This window comes from Crocodylus porosus, unplaced genomic scaffold, assembly GCF_001723895.1.
Source record: "Crocodylus porosus isolate Cpor-Errol unplaced genomic scaffold, CroPor_comp1, whole genome shotgun sequence".
Taxonomy (NCBI): Eukaryota; Metazoa; Chordata; order Crocodylia; family Crocodylidae; genus Crocodylus; species Crocodylus porosus.
In genome coordinates this window covers 44,876,568-44,891,624 of record NW_017728910.1, presented here as the reverse complement: position 1 = coordinate 44,891,624, position 15,057 = coordinate 44,876,568, and the positions used below count along the sequence as shown (strand labels likewise).

Here is a 15,057-nt window from a genome sequence, read left to right as displayed (position 1 = left end):
CACTAACTAAATTAACTGTCCCTGGGACCCAGACATTCCCCACTGATTCCAGCTTGGTGTATTTTGTGTCCCAGGGCTTCACAAAAATCATATCTTATCCCTAGCAGTTTGGATTTATGTGCCCCCAAAGAGTTGACTCTTAATGGGGGTCCCTTGCTTACCAATCCAGATGGCTTGCGGCTCCCCAGTTTCTCAATCTCCAGTTCATGGTTCCTCGGCTTTTCCCAGTCCTCATGCTCCAGCTTCATCCACAGCCTCTGCAACTGAAGCTCCTTTTCTCTGGGCATCAATCCCTGCCTCTCCAGCCCAGCAGGAAAGAGGGTTGGACTGAAATCTGGCTGTTGCTCTGGCTACTGCCATCACTGATTGCACCTGCCCTCCCATGTTGACAAGCTGGGCTGCTGTCCTGGTGTCAGTTCTGTAGTTGGTTCCTGGTCCTGAGCTCCATGGCTCTATACCATCTGCATGATTAGTTGAGCCTTCTTTGTCACTCTGGGATCCCAATACTGACACCACTTTTCACAGAGTGCCCTCAAGGAGGATGCTTGCTTGGGACTGCTGCATGCTTGTCTGGTCTCAGAAGGTCCCTTGAAGCCAGTTCAGGCTTGGCTTATAGAGACGAGGTGGAGCCCAGGCTCCTTCCTACGCTGAGACCTTGGCCTTTCAGTCTCTCATTTTCTCTGTTTCCCCATGGCCTTGACTCAAGGAGTGAGCATCCAGTCGTGCTCCTGGGAGAGGGGCTTCGCCTCCTGCCGTTCACCTCCCAACCTTCCAAGAGGCACAGCAGGCAGTCTCTTCAGTAAAGGCATTTATTGGGGCAAAGGCTGCCCAGCCAGAGGTTTCCTGCCCCCTCCAAAGGGGTTCCCAATCCAGCCTGCACAATCTTGAGCACCCCCAAAGATACTCAGTGGTTTCCTTTCGAGTCCTTCTAGCTCCCCAAAGCTCCCCAACTTATCTTAGTTCCGAGACTCTTCTGGGCAGGAGCTGCCAGAAGTCTTTTTTCCTGTCTGCTCTTCCATTGTTGCTGGACACCTCTTGGGTGTCACCTTTGTGGATATGTCAACACAGCCATTCAAGACTCTATTGATGCTAAAGGTCCGTCTTGCCTCCTCCTGCACTGTAGCCAACCCTGGAACCTAACCTGTTATTCTCTGTGCAGAGCTAATGGACTAAACTGAGTCACACAACTTTCATAGGATCATAAGAAAGTCAGGATAGAAGGGACCTCACAAGGTCATTTAGTTGAGCTCTGTGCTCAAGGCAGGATCATCCTTGACTAAACCATCCCTGTCAAGTGTCTGTCTAACTTGTTCTTCAAACTTTCAACAGCTTGAAGCTGTGCTCCTAGTCCTGTTTCCTATGGTTATGGAGAAAAGCCCATTTCCATCCTCTCTTTAATTGCCCTTCAGATATATGAAGATTGTGATCAAATCCATCCTCAATCTTCTCTTCCCTAAACTAAACAACCTAGCTCTTTTAGCTTTTCCTCAATGTGAACTCAGTTAACACAGAAATATCACAATAAAACCCACATTCCATCACAAATGCTTGCAATTATAATGTTGTATGTTCTACATTCATTTTTGGTGTAATGAATACCACCAAGAATTCTGCAGTCTGCTTGCTAGCATTTTACAAGCCCAACAAGAGGTGAAGTTCAAGAATGTATTCCCTCCTTACTCATTCCTCTGCACATCTGGGAATTTCTCTGTCAACCAGATTATGAAAACCAAGGGCATATTTTTAGGAGAATCACGTTCCTTTCCCTCCTTACAATGTTGTAACAAATTCAATGGGAGGATCCAACTCAGAGGAGATAAAGCCCAAAGCAATGAGACAGGCTGAGTGCCAGAAGGATGAGATCTCATCTGGGAAAATAATTAGGATCTCCTGCCGCACAGTTGATTCAACTTCTCTGGAGATGAGGGCTTGATTTCCTGTGTGGCTTGTGACATTCACTCTGGTTCCGTGCTGCTGGCTCATTTGCAGTGCACAGAGGCGTAGCAATGTGCAGTGGGATATGCAGTTTGAAAAAAAAGCTGACAGCATTTTCAGGCCATTATGATTTGGCCTCTGAACCTTAATTGCGCCCTAAGATTATTTCAGATGGGATCTCCTTCCTTTCTGTGCTATTGGATTGGGTCATCTTCCTTGGGCTGGAGTCCTGTGCTGGGAGGCACTGATATGTCAGCGTGCCCATGATCACACAGGGCAGAGGGGAGAAGCCTTATACATATTTAGGACAGACATCCCTAGCCAGGCCATAAAACTCCTTACTGTATGGATTTTAATAAGCCTGGTCAGTGACTGAGATCCACTGACAGTGGATAGAAAATATTTTCTTGTTTTAGCCTGGTATAGATCAATAATATAGTTATAATTAAATTAATTAAATATAATAATGCAAATAGTAAATACTAACAACCACTTTTACAAATGGGAACTACTAAAGCTAGGCAAGTTATCTGCATAGTCCAGTTCCCCCTTATATACCTCCGGGCAGAGAACTGTACAACCAGCATAAACACTAGATCTGCCTTACCTTTGTTATACAGGTAAAGAATGCTGTCAGGAAAGCAAAGTACAATTAAAAAGAAAAAAAAAAGGATAGAAGTGATGCCAATTCTGGTTAAACACGAGCAGCGCCAACGCAAGCTCCTCCACAGTTGCCCCACAGCGCAGTATTTGCAAAGACATCAAACAGAGGGTGTTTCCACCGCTGTTAAATGGATATAATTCTGTATTACTGGCGTATGTTTGAAACACTGCAGACATGTGTTTTATGTCTTAGAGCTGCCAGGCTGGTGTCTGTGCTTCCCAGATGTACTCAATCAAAGGCTTTCTCCTAAATGATATTTTCAGCCCGGTGATACCCTGAGGCCTGTGTGGGTTGCTTTCTTCTCAGAGGAGCTGTTAATTAGTTAACAAGGCTATTCTGTATCTCTATCTGTGTGTGTCTGTGACAGAGAGAGAGTGTGAGGGTGTGTGAGCATAATCATCCAAAGAACCTGGAACCTTAAATGCAGACTGCGTCGAATTCCAGGGACGTCTGGAGTCTAATCCCTGCACCTTTGCTAAGCCCAGACACTTGCAGAGGCCTGGTTTATGGGATTCTGGGTCTCTGACAAGCACTTCTCCCAAGCTGTTGACTCCTTTGAATCAGTCCCTTGCGGGAATGGCTTGTGACCTTCGGTTCTGCACTCAAACCCTTGTGCTGACTGGGCATCAGAACTGAACACTAAAATAAATCCAGACCAGCCTTCCCCCTGGTAGATCTAGAGCCTGGTTCTGGTTCTGGGGAGCCTCTGGTCTAAAACTGTATCTGACGTCAAACCCCATCTTCTTAATCTGCCCTAAGCCTGTCCTGCCTACACACATACACAGAGGGGTGGGGTGATCCTGCAGAAAGGGTCTGATGGCAAGAACTTGGGATGGCCGCACACCTGGCCAGCATGGTCTGTACTTTAGCGACTCTTTAAAAAGCTTGGCCGATACTGTTCTTAGGTGTCCCAGGTCCTAAGCCCTGACGCTTCATACCATGTGTCTAACTGCGTAAAATTTCAGTACAGTTTAGTAACTGTATTTGTTGGGTGCCTGTTGCCCTCTAGTGGATGAGAGGGACCCAGTGACGGGAGATATCCTTTCTCTCAAGTGACTGTGGCTGGTGTCTTGGGAACAGCAAAGCCAGGGTTTCATTTTGGGTTCCCTGAGGGCAGGTGTATGATTGATCTCATCATGGCACAAGTTGCACGCAGCACAGAGCTACTGAGAACTCCCTCAACCATTTTGAGCACTGGTCTTCTGGGCCATACCAGACCTAACAACCATCAGTGCAAAACTGGCCTGATGGGCTGTGAGATGGGTCAGAACTGAGCAAAGAGTGTCCTGCCAGGAAGGTCATTGTCACTGCTTCCTTGAGAGGGAGGAAACTCCTACTATTGTCTGACAGTGGGGGGCAAAGGCTGAAGAAGAAAATATTCCTCTGGTCATTTTTTCCCAGATCAGACTATTGAAGTTCCCAGTGGGTTTGGGATGCCAGAAAGGGTCCCAGGTGAGATGCCTCGGTGAGCAAAGTGCAGCTGCGGTGATGGGTGCATGCTATATCGGGTTCATCAGTTGGTCATACTGTTTCTCACACAGACCTTGCCAATGTGCCACCTAAGGCAGAGCTGATGCTTGCATACCTTCTCTTGAGTAGCTTCAGCTCATCATCAAGGACCCATAGAGGACTTGCTGAATGAGAACTCCCTCTTGCCATCCTGACCAGGCCTGTTGCTGCTCCCCAGGGCACAGCAGGGAGCAGTTACTTTTCAGGAACCTCCCTTTCCATTGTGGACTTCTTATCCCTAGTTTTTTTTCCCAGGTCAGGCAGTTGAAGTTTTGAGTGGGTTTGGGCCTGAGGGTGCATGGCTAGAGCTGAAGAAGATCCTTACCCTAGTGCTTAGTGAGAAGAAAGGTGATAAGATCATTTGTAAGGAGATCTGAAACACGTTAGCACTGATTTTCCCTCCTGCCACGTATTGCTGCTTTCAGGGTTTCTGGAGGGTGGGGGGGAGGATGGCTTTATAGGCCACTGTATCCCTGGTGAGGGTGTGTATAAGTGGACAAGTGGCTGGTGGTTAGGCCATGCAACAGGCATGTGGCCGTCTTGAATCAGAAAAGCTAACGCACTCATACAACTAATGCACTCGTTAACATGCATCACCATGCAACTGATTATCCCTGATTATTTTTCATTCCTGAGCATCCTGACCCACTGCAAGGCACCTCCTGTAATCATGTAGAGGGAGGCATAAGCCTACCTTTGAGATGGTATAGCGAACCCCATGCCTCTCTCTGCCAGTGACCGTGCTCCGTGATTTCTCTGGCACAGACCTGCGCCCTCTGGATCTTCTCGCGGAGGTGGTTCCTGCTGGTGGCCTGAGGAACGGGATTAGGATGCTCCAAGTGCAGGGGGTGCGTGGATTCCAGCTCTTGGCTTCCCACCCCCATTCCCTCTGCTTCCCAGCTTCTCGGATTTTTCTCCACTGTGACCGCTTTCCAGAGGAATTCTCTATCATCGTCACCCTGAGAGTCCTCAGTGTCCCAGGAAAGGTAAACACAGATCCATCTATGACAAGATGCCCGTCCATTTTAATGAATGGTTGGAGTCAAGATCTGACTTGAAAACACTCGTCATTCTCAGGTGGGGCACAACCCAAACCTGGGATAGGAGCAGTCCAAAGATGTGGGGAGTTCCCAAGTTGGATTTGGGTGTAAGCACCTGATCCAGTCCCTGTTATCTGCTGCTCCTGCCTCTAGCCACATCCATAATGCAGAGCCATGCTTGTCAGGCCTTTCACCAGCATGCTGATGGATGCCTGCAGGAGCACATCTGTGCTGATTGTGCTGTACATGAAATGAGTCTCTCTTGGGAGATGATGAATATGTCAGTAGAGGGGTGGGAGTAGGTAGTGATGGACTGATGTATGTATGAATGTCAGATGAATGGGTGACCAGGACAGTCCATCTGAATAGTAGACCCCCTGCCACAGCCACTCTTCCCAAGAAATAAAGGCATGAATCATTGTTGGACTGAAGGTCTTGCCTACCTAGAAGAGACATTTACTCAAAGGCATGAAAACAGAGGCAGAGTTGTGCTCTGAAAGTCCTGCTCTGTTCAGCACAAATGCCACCTTCTTACTCGGTGGGTCTGTCCATGTGTGAATCTAGAGCTGTGCATGGCTTTTTGCTCATCTTTTTGCCTTTGTTAATATTAGACATATTGTTGCATCTCTGAGAGGTCACCATCAAGGCCCAGCTGGGCTTGGTGCTGTCCAAACACACAGGAAGAGACGTTCCCTGCCTGTGAAGGAACGTACAGTTTAACCTGGCAGTGGAGATAAAGTTGGGAGAGGAAGGAAGAGTTGTTATCCCTATATTACAGATAGGACTCAATGCAGAGATCACAGGGGGAATCTGTGGGAGAACCCACATTTTGAGCCCTCCCCTGCTCTTCCTGTCCATGAGCTCCCAGCCCTCCATCGACACTCCAACTCTCCCCAAACCACATGGTAACACCAGATTTTCTTGCTTGTCTTTCAGAAAAATGAATACATCTTCACCATGATGGGAGAGGAGAGCAGCCCGGTGCTGGTAGGACTTAGGTACTCACTGAACAAACTCCACTTCCTTTTCTGGAGCAGGGAGCTGTCCAACGGCTGGCAGACGCGGGTCACCTTCCGAGACATCTCCTTGGTGGACAATCAGTGGCACACTCTTGTCTTGGCCGTATCTGGACATTCCTTCTCCCTCACTGTGGACTGCAGTATCCCTGTTGACATGTATGTATAGGGAGTACAGCTCAGACAGATCTCCTTCATGTAGGGGCTGGTTGGGAGGGCCCAGGGTCTTCATATTGGGCCTTCTAAAGGCTCTGGTGATACCCACAGATTCCTGCCATTTCACCCTGGCACAAGTCTGCATGATTTCCAGTGCTTCAAAGAGGCCAGTGTGTCTATCGTAGTGCTTCTCAACCTCCTTAGACTCAAGGCACCGCTCAGAAAATGCCAGCTCTTAGCTTTCATTCGTTTGTTTGACTATGAAAAAAAACTTCCGTTGCAAAGGATGCAGAAGTACCACATCATGGCAGAATGTTTGTGACACTATGGATTCCCGTTTGAAATCTCTAGGTTAATCTTGGGAATGCTGTTTGTACGCCTAACAGTGCTAACATTGCATGGCACCTCTCAGCACCCTTAAAACAATCTTGCGGCACCCCATGGTGCCACAGCACCTGGTTGAAAATCACTAGTCTAATAAATCCTTGGGAGCGGGCCCCAGAAGACTGTGCCCTGCTGCAGCTCTGATCATCTTAGCATTGTCATGGGAGGCTCAGATTTCCTTAAGAACATGTCCTTTTCCCTCCCCATAAGTACCAAGATTCTTGCTAATAGGGACTTCTTTCCTGCCTCAAAGAGACTTCCACAGAAGTCTCCTTCAGGCCTGGGAACTGCAGTTGACCCATGACTGGGATCCCAAGGTACATTTTTTTGTAGAGCTGGCAGACATCCCATCATGCCGGGCTAGACCACATCCTTTACTTTGGAGAGGGAAGCATCTATTATGGGCTGGCCAAGAGGACACAGCGGGGCAGGCAATATGGGATGGGGGTGGGAAGATCTTGGAGGAGTGGGAAGAAAAAATGGGTTCAATGCCCTGAAGATTCTGCTTCTCTGTGGTTGCTCTATTTCATCTGCAGGCTGACTGCAGGTCTGTGCTAGCACTGGCTGAAAACTGGCTAACCATTGTTTTCAACTGGAAATTAAAAATACTTTTGCAAAGTGTTTTGACCAAAAATGAAGCATTTCTTTTTGGAAATGACGTGGCACTTCCATTTTCTCTCAGTTTCCCCCCATGCTAGATTTGTGCATAAGGAGCAAAGGAGTGAGGGGAGAAAACTGCCCTCAGAATAAAAAAACGTGAATCAAAGTATTTTTTTCCTAAATGGAGAAAAGAGCGTGTTTGGGGAATTTTTCAGGGAGAAACAAGACTGTGAAGTTTTAGATTAAAAGTTCTAGATTAAACAAAATCTGTTTTTCTTATTACAAGTGATTTCACCAATGTCCTCCTCAGGAAAACACCCATTGATCAAGCTCTAGTGTTTGCCCAGGGCCAGCACGGGGCTGGCTAGAGGGCCCTGGTGCCATAGAAATGCTCACTATAACTCACCAGTCCTGGCTGCAGACTCTCTGTAGGCGTCCTGGCTCTCTTGGTTCACCACCAACTGCTTTAAATGTACTTCTTGAAGGTTCAGGAGAAACAGCTTGAAGGCTTTAGAAAGAGGCATTTAAGAGTGATCCATGTTGGGACATGGAAAATCTTGCAGAGCAGTTGTCTTCTCTGGAGAGGAAGGGAAAGTCTGGGTACGGTGCAAGCAGTACAAATGGAGAGAAGGGGCTTTGGTGAGCAGAGCCAGCCTCAGCTCCCATGACCGCACTGACACCCTGCAGCAGGGGCCTGTGCTGGGCCAGTGCAGCCTGTAGGAGCCAGCAGCATGCCTGGGGTAGAAGAGAGGGACTATTTTAATTCACATCACAGAATTAACCTCTGGAACTCGATGCCACAAGGCATTGTCTATGAGTCTAAGGGCTTAATGTGCCAAATATGAACAGGTCTGTGAAAATGCAAATGTGTGGCAGGGAAGATCATTTTACCAGCTACATTTTATCACTGGTCAACATTTCCCTCTTTCCCCTACCTGTCTTGTGCTTATTAACTCCCATCCCCTCTGATCTTCCCTGCCACACATTTGCATTTTCACAGACTTACATTTTGCATATTGGCTTATGCTTCTGTTCCACCCAGGAGAGCACACAAACCCCAGCAGACTCTCCCTGTGCCTGACAAAGGGTGTTTGTGCTTGAAAGCTTGTAAAGAACAATTTTTCCAGCTATTTAGCTGGCCTAATAAAAGATATCACTTTACCCCAAAGAACCTCGTCTGCCTATGTCCTTAGACCAACATGGCTATAACCAACACCCTCAAATATGGATAGACATTTTAGCCCCTGGTAGGGTGTGGAGGTTGGACTGGATGGATCATGGGTCTGAATCAGTCTGGGGTACCTGTGAACCCTTCCCACTACCGGAAGCCCATAACTGTAATTATCCTCTTGGGCTGGCTAGGACCAGTGGGTGGTTTTTTTTTTCTGGTTATCCATGGATGCCATAAAATTAGCTTCCCTTTGTTCACAGGCCTCTTATCTTAACATTTCCAGGGTGGTGGACACACCGTTCCCTGAATCCTTGACCATAAAGGGAGCCAGCTTTTATGTTGGGAGCAGGAGGAGAAGGAAAGGGTTCTTTACGGTAAGTAACACCTGCAGGGTGGGATAGTTCTTGTGCATCTCTTTTAACGCACATACAAGGGCAGGATGGACTTGGGCTCACAGGGCTATGGGCCAGTGTTGCCCTTTGTCTCTGGGCGGGAGGCCTCGTGAGGTGGAGGCATTCTCTGCCCCTGGCAGGACTGTCCGCAGGGAGTTCAGGGAGCTATACTATACTGTGGGGAAGATGTTCCTGAGGATATGAGGAGGGGACACTAGTTTTAAAAAATGACCCCAGAAAAGGGTCATTTTTACAGCTGGTTGGAAAATTTCCAGCCAAGCACAATTTCATTAGCAAATGCTAGTTCATCAAAGCCAAAATGCTCCACAAAAATGTCTGGTTTTCAATGATCTTTCATCAGCCCTCAAGCAGGGGGCTAGCAAAAGCCCCCCAGTTTGCTGCTGGCTCACCTGGTGGGCTGCTTAGGCACTTGGCTGCATGGAAGAGCTCTAAGGCAGTTGTGTCATGTAAACTGCCTCTGTCCAGTGGTCACTGGGCTGCCAGGCTCTGTGCCACGCAGCTTGAGACCCTGCTTCAGCTGGAGTTCTTGGGCCGGGCTCGGTGCTGCACAGTCGGCAGTGAGGGATCCCTGTGCACCTTAGCTGGAGCGAGGGCTTCCAGGTTCCTAGCTGCAGGGCAGGACAGACTTGCAGGGTTGCTGCTCAGAGGGGGCTCTGCTCTGCAGACTGCCCTGGGCCCTGGCAGCCCACTCACCTAGGAGTCTAGCATCCCTGGGGCTTGGTCTCAGAGCAGTTGCTGTGGCAGGACTGCCCACAGCAGCCAACAGCCAACCTCGGAAGCCTTGGCAGTTGCTGCATGAAGTGGGTCTGCTTCTTGCCACTTTCTCTGCTGCTCACCACTGAGGAACAGCAGCAAAAGCACTTCTGTGTGATGGAGGCAGTAGTGGAGTTAATGAAGCTCCAGTAAGCTTTATTCAGGAGCTCCCAGCCAAAGTAGTTCTGTTTTGGAAGCTTTAGAGGATCTCTTTTCATTTTGGATCAGAAGGAAAATCCAAACTTCAGCAGGGAATTCCAAGACTCAACCCACTGCAGTTAAATGCAGTTAAGTGCTGGAGTCTTCTCCATCACTCACACAGTTTCTAAGGGCCAAGGCAGTGTCTGGGTTCTCCCTGAGCATGTTACAGCTGCCAGGGGTGTTGACCTCCAGCCAATGTATGGGTCATAGCTACAATGGGGATCGTTATCAGTCTTCGTTCACCTTCCCAGATACCTGTGCAGTAGTCATAGCATGGCCTGCACCATAGTTAAAAGAGGAGTCCTGTGATTGCTACAGAGCAGTGGCCAGCGATGGATTTTTCATGTGATTTGCACAAAGTTCTTTGGGTTTTCTTGAGTGTGGGAGGTCCTGCCTGAAATCCAGCTGCATTCTGTGACTCCCTGCTATCGAGAACAGACACTGCGGCAGCTGAGCCAAGCAGATGGCACTAACTCGTGAGGAGTGTTGTGGCTTTTCCACTCTCTGTTAAGACATGTGCAAAATGTTAATAGATATGTATACAGATCTTGATTTATGGGTGCAGACCTAACCAGATTATTGAACATGGCCAGCTTGCTTTTCTGCAAGCAGATGTTGCCCCAGATACGGGATTTGTCTGAGGGGATGCCCCTTCCAGTCTTACAAAGCAAACCAGTCAATCCTGGGTTCATTTTCTGAATGTGTTAGGTCTCAGTCCTGGAGCTGATAGCATGCGAGCAGATGGCTGTGCCAGGGCAGAGCTCCACTGATGCTAGGCTGAGGCACAAGGTGCTAGGTTGGCACATGGAATTGCCCGCAAGGGTCTTCTTACATCATCACACCCTGCTCCTCTCCAGAGACAACAGCAGGTACAAAAGGTCCCAGGACTTTGAGAATATCATGGCCAATAAAAGGGAGTCTCCCAAAAACTGAGAAACATTGGCTGGCTAAGGTCACTAAGGGCTTATCTCCAGTCACCACCTCCACCCACTCCTCCTTAGTGTCTCTCTAGGAAACCAAGGCAATGTAGTTGGAAAAGCCCTGAGCATACCCCCCCAGCACTGCTCTCAGGCTCTCTGCATTGGGCATCCTTCTTGGTGTGTGCTCAAGCACTTCCAGGCTCTATGGGAGGCTGTGTAGACATGCTTAGCATGACATCAGTGGTTTCTTGTGTGGTTAGCTGTCAGCTGCTAACAGTAATAGACTCTGAAAAGAGCCCATCGGTGGCCAGGAATTGAGGGTGGTGTCCCTGAGTACAAAGAATTCTCTCTTACAGTAACCAGGGTGAGCACAGTCCACTCTCCTTTGATTGATGATGACCCCCTCTAACCACTTCCACCAAATACCAAGAGAATCCATCCCTTAGACTCTTGTGTGCTTGAGCACACACCACTTTTTTACGGAACTGGGGAAGGCCTGAACAAGGGCAACGCCATCATGATGCCACTCAGTGATGCCTATACATTGCCATTCTGGACCAGACCCCAGAGCCAGGGCTGGGGTCAAGTGGCCATGCAGCTATTGGGTGAGGTTCAGAAGCCACACCAGGGGTTTGGCACTGTATCACCAGACTACAGGGCTTTTGCAGATCTGCTTTTCCTTTTTCCATTCATGCTGTTTGTTCACTCTTTGCATTTTTTCCAGCTCAAGCTATTAAAACCAACCAGCCATTTCCACCCTTTGGCTGTGTTGGCTCTCCTGCTCAGGTCTTGTCAGAGCTGCAAATGCTGTGACAATATTCAGAGCCAAATCTATTCAGTGTTGCCCATTCTTGCAATTCTATTATTAGTCTTGCAATAATGCTTTTTCCCATCAGGTTCTAGCTGTTGGAGTCATATGACAATATGAAGATCTAAGCTTTCATTAAAAAAGAAAGTGACTCCTAGTTGCAGAGAAAAATATAAAACTATGACCATATTCACCCAAATTAGCTTGATTTTTGAAGTCTCAAGATCTTTATGTCAAGTTCATCATTTTGAGGGTCTAATTCAATTTATTTGTATGTCTTTATCATTGGGTTTATCACTGCATATGTCTGTTCTCAGTGCTGGAATTTAAAAAAAAGGCACCAAGTTGTTATATCAGCTTCTGCAAATCCCCTTTTAAAAAAACACAGCCTAAACTTGAAATTATTAGATAATGATCTTTATTTGGGCTGCTGGATTGTCTTCTGAATGCATTCTCTGCATTCTTTTGGGCTGCTGAATATGATGCATTTCCGGGCCTGTATCCCTCTAAGAGAATTGTCTGTGTAACACAGTGGTTTTCAATATTTTTATACTCAACTCACCCCTCAGAAAATGCCAAAACTTAGCTTTCACTCATTTTTTTTGATTACAGAAAAATAAAAAACCAATTCTTTTGTTGCAAAGAACTCAGAAGGACCACGGCAGGACAGAGTGTTTTTGACTCTGTGGATTCCTATTTGAAATCCCTAGATTTATCTTATGCAGCATGTGTAGGTGTTTGCATACTTAGCAGTGCTAATATTATGCAGCACCCCATAGCACTCTTAGATGGATCTTGTGACACCCTTGTTGGGAATCACTGATGTAACTGCTCATAGCTGAGATGGTTTCTGTGAAAACAGTTTGATTTCTGCTTAATTCTGCTTCACTGCATAAGAGCAAAATTCTATCTTTTTACCCCTGTGTTCCAGTAATCCCATCACTTTCACTGACACTTGCATGAAGATCATCATTAGAAGTGAGATGGTCAAAATCAGCTTTGTCGTGATGAAAATTCCAAAAACAGCAATTCCAAAACCAGCAGAGTTAGTCTGATGCTGGATGAATTTGAAAATCTCCCCCCGCCCCGCAACTTAGACTCCATGGGAAAATGAACAGGCCACCTGCATTGGTTGAAATACTTTCAAATTCCAGTGTAAGCTACTCGTGAGATTTTTCAGGCAACTGAGAAGAAGCTCCCAAATCACTGGGCCTCACCACTGAACTATTCTGCAGTTGGCTGTGCTTGACCCATCTGTGCTTCCAAGAGTACCACAGCTTGATTAAGACAGATCAAACATAGGTCCAGATGGAGGTGCATGCTTAGAACGGTATGGAGACACGAGCCCGTGTGCCTGGTTCCTTTGTCTTGGCATCTAACCACTGCTGCACCACACTTTCTTTTCCAATCCAATCTTCCATGCAGTTGAGTCAATTATAAAACTGTGGTTGAGTTTGGAGAGTTGATTCTGAACACAGGTGTTGAGTGCAACAATGGTGTTATGGGCGCTTGGTACATGTGATCGGTCTCCGCAGATTTTGCTGTCCAAGAAAAGGTTGGACCGATTTAAGAATAATGGGGTGGGTTAGGGATAATGAATCCTGCATCTGTACTAGAGGTTGGAGCCTGGAGGTGCTTTCAAATCCCATGATTCCATATTCCTTTAAACAAATATGGTCTATATATATGGCCTAGACTTGGGCTGTGGAATTTATTTGGCCCAGGGGCCAGTTCTAGCCATGGGGCATCTTGTGGGCTGGATGACCTACCTCTGGCAGTGAGGCACCAAGTTGTGCAACTCTGGAATCGAGGGAGTGACTGCTGCTGTCACTTGCCCCCCTTTTTCCTTGCTGCTGATCTGAGTTACTAGCAGACCCTGAATTTGGCAGCACCAAGGAGGTGCCAGGGGGAAGTAGCAACAGCATTTACCCCCTGGGTTCTGGAACTGCACCAATGCAGTAGCTCTGGCAGCTGTGCCAACAAACCCTTCAGTCTTAACCCCTTGGGCCTCCAGTTAGACAGTCTTGATCTAGATCGGTGGGTAGGTTTTTTTTTCAGTGCAATTCAAACTACTTTGGACCACTGAAACCTGCCACTTTTCTATCTTTCCATTTTTTTCCCTCTCTTAGGACTTTTGTAGAGTAGCTCAAATACTCCACGACATTATCAACATGAATCTCTTTCTCCACTGGGAGAATATTTGTGACCTGTATTAGTTCCCTTGATTTTCTTAGTTATCTACAGTTAATCTGCAGACATGGCACTGAATGACTTGTTTATTCCCTGATTTGTTCAGGTCTTTGTGAGCACTCTGTAGTCACAATTTTGAGTTATGTTGCTTGGTTGTTATAGGTTGGATAGGTCACATGGTAGTGTTTCTGTTCCTGGCTGGATGAGATTGCAAGTGCTTTTAGTGTGTTTACCTATGGATGAGGCTTTAAAAGTGATTTTCTGCAAGCACTCAAAAAACACATGACTTGGAAATTGATTTTCTCTGGACACTGAATCTAGCAAATTGTGACTAGCTGTATATTGGTAGAAAGTGAGCATGAATGGAAGAAACATGGCCAGAAGGAGTGAATATAGGTTGAAAAGGCATTTTTTCACAGCTGTTTTTCTCAGGCAACTCTGCAGCCAGATTAGATGCTGTTTTACCCTGGGTTTTAATAAGGCACTGATCAGACCCTTTTGGTGTCCATAAGAGGTAAGATTCATTGTTGCCGAAAGCCTCAGCCTCTTAAAGCAAAGCATGTTGCTGCAAACGCTAGAGTGAGATCCCATTACAAAAAGTAAGCAATTGATTCCCTGCAGCAGTAGTGCCCTAATTTGAATGGGGTAGCAGTCAGAAATGTTTAAAATCTGACTGTGTTTTCCACAGAGACTGGAGAAATTCAGCACTTCTGGGCCTTTCATACCCTGTACAGAACTGACTCAAGAATTTTCCACTCAGTTGTTCACCGCACACATTCATTTTTCAGGACCTCTTCCTACATCCAAGTTGCAAATGCAGTATCAGCAAAATGGTCAGGTTAGGGCAGGGGTGGGCAAAATACGTCTTGTGAGCCAGATTCTCCCTGCCAGGCCATTCTATCTGGCCTGCAGGACCGCTAAAAAAAATTAGAAAATATTTACCTACTCCTGGCTGCCTGTAAAAAATGACAGGAGCCAGGGCAGTAGGACCCAGGGGGAGCTGGCAGCAGGAGGCAGGATCCCAGCCCTGTCTTGCCCCCAGCCATTTCCCTGCTTCCTTGCCCCGGCACTGCTTCAGCACCATGTGGCTTCTGGTTACATCCCCAGACCAGGAGCACGGGGCAGTGCTGGTACCCTGTGTATGTGTGTGTGTGTGTGTGTGTGTGTGTGTTCATAGGGTGAGTCCCACACGCACACACCTCCATACCTCCACACCCCCCCTCACACTGCCATACCTGCAAACCCCCACACCCACACCCCCTCACACGCCCTCCCCCACACACAGCCCCCCACAAAC

At 47.3% G+C, this 15,057-nt stretch overlaps 1 protein-coding gene across 1 annotated transcript in view; it reads left to right on the top strand.

Moving 5' to 3' along the window:
- TSPEAR (thrombospondin type laminin G domain and EAR repeats) overlaps positions 1 to 15,057 on the top strand; it is a 66,169-nt gene that overhangs the window by 9,378 nt on the left and 41,734 nt on the right. The window contains exons 2-4 of the mRNA XM_019533111.1: positions 4,874 to 5,094; positions 6,085 to 6,323; positions 8,759 to 8,849. Coding sequence (XP_019388656.1) covers positions 4,874 to 5,094; positions 6,085 to 6,323; positions 8,759 to 8,849 — 551 coding nt within the window. The remainder of the gene's footprint in view (positions 1 to 4,873; positions 5,095 to 6,084; positions 6,324 to 8,758; positions 8,850 to 15,057) is intronic.